This window comes from Priapulus caudatus, unplaced genomic scaffold (assembly GCF_000485595.1).
Source record: "Priapulus caudatus unplaced genomic scaffold, Priapulus_caudatus-5.0.1 Scaffold331, whole genome shotgun sequence".
In the NCBI taxonomy this organism is placed as follows: Eukaryota; Metazoa; Priapulida; class Priapulimorpha; order Priapulimorphida; family Priapulidae; genus Priapulus; species Priapulus caudatus.
Genome location: NW_014577392.1, coordinates 271,414 through 278,831, shown reverse-complemented (window position 1 = coordinate 278,831; position 7,418 = coordinate 271,414). Strand labels below are relative to the sequence as shown.

General features: G+C 42.9%; 2 protein-coding genes across 6 annotated transcripts in view; one reads left to right on the top strand and one right to left on the bottom strand.

The window, feature by feature from the left end:
- The window catches only part of LOC106809143 (protein deglycase DJ-1-like), a 6,760-nt gene extending 2,437 nt beyond the window's left edge, over positions 1-4,323 (bottom strand). Inside the window, exons 1-3 of one of the 5 annotated variants that reach the window (XR_001393849.1) lie at positions 3,807-4,323; positions 2,794-2,972; positions 867-2,125 (exon numbers count right to left, since the gene is read on the bottom strand). Coding sequence is in view for 3 of the 5 variants with exons in the window: in XM_014812115.1 (XP_014667601.1) it covers positions 1,668-2,125; positions 2,794-2,921; positions 3,807-3,907 (687 nt within the window). In the remaining 2 variants the exon portion in view is untranslated. Of the gene's footprint in view, positions 1-866; positions 2,126-2,793; positions 2,973-3,717; positions 3,774-3,806 lie in introns of those variants that run through there. The other 4 variants (XR_001393850.1, XM_014812117.1, XM_014812115.1 and 1 more) reach the window with 4 other exon arrangements.
- LOC106809141 (mitotic spindle assembly checkpoint protein MAD1-like) overlaps positions 1-7,418 on the top strand; it is a gene marked incomplete in the record, with an annotated part of 31,444 nt that overhangs the window by 9,222 nt on the left and 14,804 nt on the right.

Here is a 7,418-nt window from a genome sequence, read left to right as displayed (position 1 = left end):
CAACACACACACGCACACACACACACACACACACACACACACACACACGCGCGCGCACACACACACACACAAAATCATGGTGATCCAAAATCGTGGGGGGGACATTTGATATGATGTCCCCCCTCTGAAAATTCGTGGGGGGGACATGTCCCCCTGTCCCCCCCCTGGATTTGCGCAGTATTTATGATGGATTTGCGCCATTAGTGTATTATTGACGTATCAGTCTGAGCTAGGTAACTACTAGTGGTTGCTAGGTTTGACGGACTCATCCAGTTTGTATGTGATTTTACATTGTACATGCCATATTACATTGTACATGCCATTTTACATTGTACATGCCATATTGTCAACTTTGTGGCACTTCATAACTAAGCATTGTTTTTAGAACATTGTGTCGCAGCACCGATTGGCTAATAATGGTTCTCTCAGCCAAGTCCCTCCAAGTGGATAAGCGGTCACCTTAGTTGTCTGGTTTTCATAGTTTTCAGTTTAGGCTGATAAATAATCTGCATTGTCTAGGACTTGCCATTAATCTTAGAATGTGATGTTAAATATGATGTAAGTCATTATATTATTCAACCATAAGAACACTAGTTGACATATAAAAATGAAGATGTTGATATTCAAGTCACCACAAGCATTTTTATTCTATAAATAAGTGTAAGATTTATATGCAAGTTTTAGTGAAGTACTACAAGTAATTTAATTATTCATTGTGGATGAAATCGATCGCATACTGATAGAAATTAAATTAACAAAATTAATTGTCTCTGTTGCTTACTTGGAATTTTTTAATTCATCAGTAGCAAAATTATAATTTTATTTAAATTTGAGTTTTGATTTAGAAAAAGGCAAATTATGTAAACCTGATAATGCAAGCATTATTAAACCTGTACAAATCCTCAGATACAACCTTATCAGTTACACATGAAGAATTAAATCTAATTTAATTGTTCATGAATTATGTAATATGAACATGGATGCTGAATCAGCTTTTAAAAAACAGTTAATTTTACCCACTCCCATTCCTCAATTCATTAACAACTTTAAATTTGAACAAATAATAAAGGAAAAATTCACACCAGTGATTGCTGTTTGGCGCACACTGTCACAGCATTAGCAAAATCAGGTGGCTTCCATCACTGTATAGCTCAGAGGTTCAGCTACATTTGGAGATATTGATATCTGTCTATCTAGCATCTTCAGCAATCGTCATGGGCTTCCATCGCTGTATAGCTCACAGCTTCAGCTACATTTGGAGATATTAATATCTGTCTAACTAGCATCATCAACAATCGTCATGTGCTTCCATCTCTGTATAGCTCACAGCTTCAGCTACATTTGGAGATATTAATATCTGTCTATCTAGCATCTTCAGCTATCGTCGTGGGCTTCCATCACTGTATAGCTCACAGCTTCAGCTACATTTGGAGATATTAATATCTGTCTATCTAGCATCTTCAGCAATCGTCATGGGCTGCCATCACTGTATAGCTCACAGCTTCAGCTACATTTGGAGATATTAATGTTTGTCTGTCTAGCATCTTCAACAATCGTCGTGGGCTTCCATCCCTGTATAGCTCACAGCTTCAGCTACATTTGGAGATATTAATATCTGTCTATCTAGCATCTTCAGCAATCGCCGTGGGCTTCCATGCCTGTATAGCTCACAGCTTCAGCAACATTGGTGGGACGAGCGAGTCCCTGCGCTCCGCTCCCTGCAGCGCCTCCACCAACGCGAGCGCAAACTCAAACGTCGTCCCCGGCCCTCGGCTCGTTAGCAGCTGCCCGTCCCTAACGACGCGATCCTCGCTGTACGCGTACCCCGCGGCGGCGAGCTGCTCCCGCACGGACGGATGACTCGTCAGCTTCCTGCCCGCCGCGACGCCGTGCGCAGGGAGAGCCGTCGGTCCCGCGCAGATCGCCGCGATCAGGCCGCCGCCCGCCTCCTGCACCTTCAGCAGCGCCCCCACGCGGGACGACGCCGCGAGTCTCTGGGCGCCTCCTAGCCCGCCGGGGAGGACGACGACGTCGTACTTGCCGGTTTTCGTCGCGTCGTCGAGGCTTGCGTCCGGTTTGATGACGACGTTGCGGCTGCAGGTGACCGGGTCAGCTCCGGCCAGGCCTACGGGGGAAGACGCGGGGGGGTTAACGCAGTTTGTATAGAGGGCGCTATGGTGGAGAACAAAAACTGGCTCGTCCTGTGACAGAAGAATTCGGGTTAGAGTTTTTTGAGTTTGTTCAGGGGGTTCTATGATTAGGAACGAAACTGGCCAGTATTGTGATATGGAAATACGTCAGGTTTTAATGAAATTCGTACAATATAGATGGTGCTATAATCAAGAAGGAAACTGGTCCTCTCTCTAATAAGAAACCTGCTGGGTTTATGAAGTGTGTACAGAGAATTATGATCGAGAACGAAACCAGCGCCAGCCCCTGTGATAGGAAAACACTGCTGGTCGGTGGTTCTTGGAGCTAGTACAGAGTGTGCTATAAGCAGTAGGGGTTATAACATGTTGGGTTCAAGGCCGTATGCAGGAAATTTTCTGTAGGGGGGCAAAGGTACTCCCCATGCCCCCTGTGCCCTAACGTTTCGCAATTTCACATTTCTTTATTTAAAGTGTAATATTTCTTTGATGATTTAAGATAACCTTTTGTCACATTTCTATTTTATTTCTAAAATTGTACAGTATTTGTCCCATTAAAAGGCATACTCTGAAAATCTCTAGGGGGTCAACTGCCCCTGCTGCCCCCCTGCTGCGTACGGCCCTGGTTGGGTTGATCATCTGGTACCTGCAATGGTGACGTTGACGCCTCCCCTTCGCAGCACGTCTGCTGTAATGACAGCCTCCATCTCCTCGGCTCCCTCTGCTAGGATGAGCAACGCTCGCGGTTCCGCCATGTTGGAGTGTCGGAGGTGCCTGCACTTGAGTCGAGTATAGCAGTGATTGGCCACGAGTGGCTGTATGCACCTTTTCAACATTTGGTACACTATGTATACATGTATTTTAATCATACATACTGCTCATGTACATACATACATACATGTATGTATATTGTATTAATCATACCTACATGTATGACATGAGAAAATAATAGAATTGTATATAATAATCCGCTTATGTCTGCACGTATTTAGCCGTGCATGCACGGAAATACCATAAGCTTCATTGTGTTACGTAACACGCGGACGACTTAATAATGCTGAGAGGGTCTATGTCCCCCAGGGTACTGCCGGAACGTACCCTGGGTACGGTCCGATATACCGGAACGTACCCTAGCTGGGTACGGTCCGGTATACCGGATCGTACCCTGGTAACTATTAGATATGGTTAGGGTTAGGGTTTCGTTAGGGTTAGCGTTAGGGTTAGGGAGTAGGCGTAGGCGACTCCCTAGACTTGTTAGTGGAGTAGGCGAGGTACGGTCCGGCATATTAGATAGTATCAGGGTACGTACCCAGGGTACGTGCCGGCAGTACCCTGGGGGACATAGACCCTCTCAGCCTTAATAAGGAGTATTAAGGACTGGTAATAGCGCTGACATAAGTTCAAGGTAATCCTGTCTCGACTTACACTGATACATACAGCAATTTTGCACCGCTAATAGTAATAATAATATACTAGGTCACCGTCAAGTTAATATAACTGATTTTCAATGTAATAATAGCAGGAGATAATAGCCTTGTAAGACGATTTATTATTCTTATCAATTGCTTACAAGTGTAGTTTTATCTCGCAAGCGTTTGATAGTCAACAATTTCAGTGAAACAGTGGCAAGATACGAAATACTCAGATAGCTATACGTACCGGCAAAGCAACACAACTAATCGTAACACGATGGCTGCCGTGTTGGGATGAAGAATTATATATAGGGGTGAAGGGCTTACATCATGCGCATATAGAAGCATTAAATACGGCGATAAAAGATGTAATTATTAGTTATAGAAATGGAGAGGTTATGAATGGTATTAGTTTGAGTTTGTCTGTCAGCCTTTATAACAGAGGTGTCGTTCTTGTTATATTGTAATCCTTTCGTATATAAATATCTCCCCTATATATTGTTCAGCCTTATATAGTAGCACCAGGAATATCACCCGATAAATCTTGCTTAGCCATGCTGTACTAGCTCCAAGAAACGGTATTGCTAGGGTTAGAATACCTATTGACGTTAGTCACACAGCCTGGTCGGGTTAATGCTGTACATGCAACTGAATGATAGTTCAGAACATGCAACAGTAATCGTGGTTCTATGACATCCTACGCTGCTACCACTAATGCTCATAGGGTCTATGTCCCCCAGGGTACTGCCGGAACGTACACTGGGTACTATGATCTGATATGGTTAGGAACTTAGTGTTAGGGTTAGGGTTAGGGAGTATGCGTAGGCGACTCCCTAGACTCGTTAGTGGAGTAGACGAGGCACGGTCCGGCATATTAGATAGTACCAGCTCAGGGTACGTTCCGGCAGTACCCTGGGGGACATAGACCCTCTCAGCACCACTATTAGCTTTACCATGACATCACAACTAAATGGTCACGTGGTACGGCGGCCATGTTTCTTGGCAAGCGTAACAACACAGCGGGCATCAACACACGTTAGACGCACTTTGCATACTCGGATTTTCAAGGCGGTTTTTCAGTCATGGTGAGAACGTGTTCTCTAGTTCACTGCAATAATCGATCAGACACGGGGTCCAAGCGTGGGTGGTATAGCATACCGGCGATCATCACGCACCAGGGAGAAATAGCAGAGAATTTGTCCGGGGAGCGACGGCGTCTATGGCTGGCCATTATATCCAGGAAGAACCAAGATGGTACACCTTGGATGCCTACGAAAAACTCTCTTGTCTGTTCTGATCACTTCATTAGTGGTGAGTGACTAGTATCTAAGAACGAATTTTAAAACGGTAAATTCTGGTTTCTTTTAGTACACCAGTCACCATGCACTACAGTTAGATACAATATTATATATATGTAACCCAAACACAGGATAGGGGGACAATAATGTAACCCAAACACGTACCCTATCCTGTGTTTGTATTACATTATTGTATCTACACTACAGTGGCGTTTTATGACAATATGTAGCCGGCATGCGGCCTATTATCATCAGATACCTATTTTCGCCAACTACTTTCGAAGCTCCTCTCTCTCTCTCTCTCTCTCTCTCGTCTCATCTGCTCTCATCCGCACTACAAGTGTTTATATAATCAATGTCTGAATAGTAGTATAACAGTGTCATGCTCGTTAGACATAATTCCTCCTCGGTCCTCTCTTGGGACCCTGTGCAGAGTGAAGAAAACTGTTTTGATATTTATACAGGCGAGCCCAAGTTGTTCGAGAAGCTCACCCTGATGGGTACCTCTCTGTAACTTGAGAAGAGAAAACTTAACAAATAAGGAGGCCTGGAGCAGCTCGGTTGAAAGGTTGTATCTATATAGTATATAATATATTATATATAATAATTTTCTTTTGAAGTGACTACTTACGATTATTTCAAGCAAGGAGGCACTACTAGAAGGTATAATGAACTAAGGCATTAAATTTTCTTTAAAAATGCTTGCATACTTTTCATGGAAAGTAAAGATTGACTGCCGTATTTAACTGCATAATGATATATGAGTAGTCTACTGTACATATGTGTATATTAGATTAGTATCTTGTAGACTACACAAAATTTTCGTAATTTATGCCTCCTGTATTGTTAGCCGAGGCTATAGCTGCCTATATATATTATATATTATTGTATATCGTTATATACGGGTTACTCCCCGAGGATAGACTCAAAAGGGGGCAGGAGGGTTGAGAGGGAGGGAAACTGGGGGAGGGGGGGGGAACTAGGGGGGTCGGGGGCGTGTATTTTTACTCGTGACTTAATTAATTAGTAAAATCGCCAGACCCCATAGCGGTATTTGAGCTCTTTTGTATATTAATACCTGCGCAGGTCGGTGTAAGAGGCAGATGGTGTACGATTAGTTACAGGTTACTCTTGCTTGTAGGTTACTTGATGTACTGCTGCAGTGCATGCGAGTGTTACGGTAAAAATACACGAGGTCGTGGTGCCCTGAGTCGACGGCAATTCTGACGGTCGATTGCGCGTGGCCAGACTTTTTTGTGGTGGATTCAAACTGGGGCGGAGTAATCAAAACGGGAGCGACGATTCAAACAGGGGGAGTTTGCCCCCACGGGGGCGCGCGGCGCCCCGTGTTGCGGCAAGTAGGGAGAACCCTGATATATAGCTGCCTATATATATGCACTCTATGGTTGATTGATCATTAATATTTTTTTTTTTTATTGATCATTAAGTGGTCCTTTTTAATATACATAATCATTATGTGTATAAATTTACAATACACATTTATTCATAGTTTCTTCATATTGATGTGAATTCTATGTCTATTGACCAAATTTGATATATTCAGTGTAAACACAATTCATTTCTTTTATTAAATTATTTTCATTCTTTCTGATACATGTAGTTTACATGTCTCGTCTGTTCCCAATATCTGAGGATCATTGAAGCCTGAAATTCTTGACCGCAATCCAATTTGATAAAGTTTGTATGTTGTTATACTTTTATTGTAGTTTGATTTGCTGTTTGAGGTCAAGCTATATATACATGTAATATTCACTGTGTGGCATTGTGTTTCCAGGTTTGCCAGAGTACAAGTGCGCAATGAGAAAAAGAAGACGCACGTGGCAGCTACAGCTCTAGTTGACCTGTCCAAATCCATGCCCCGTGTTAATCAAAGTGACGATACTGCACAAGCAACTGAAAGCCTTGTTTCAGAAGCCAGTTATGCTTCCCAAGATGATTCTAGTGCACAAGATAGTTTGGGGTGTAATGGAGAGTCTGACTGTGACCAGGATTTGATGAAGAAAATGAGAGATGAACTTCAATATTTGACATCAGAGAACATAAAACTAAGACAGTCTTTGTTGGAGGGACAGATTACCCCAGAGTCTTTTGAAAATAACGAGGAGAAAGTGAAATATTACACTGGACTGCCTGGCTTTTTAACTTTGATGTCGGTTTTCGACGTGATTCATGTCATGTATGTGAGATTGAACCAATTTATTTTGTGGCCAGACCGAGAAGAGTTACAGCTTACAATGCCAATGGAATTCCGTAAACACTTTGGAGTAAAAGTAGCCATTGTGATCGATTGCTTTGAAATTTTTATTGAGCGTCCTTCAAATCTACTGGCAAGAGCCGAGACGTGGTCCTCATACAAACATCACAATACTGTGAAGTTTTTGATAGGTATTACCCCGCAGGGCTCAGTGTCATTTTTATCCAAAGCATGGGGTGGCAGATGTAGTGATAAATATATCACCGAACATTGTGGACTGCTAGATAGATTGTTGCCAGGTGACGTTGTGCTTGCAGATCGAGGATTTGACATTGCAGAGAGTGTA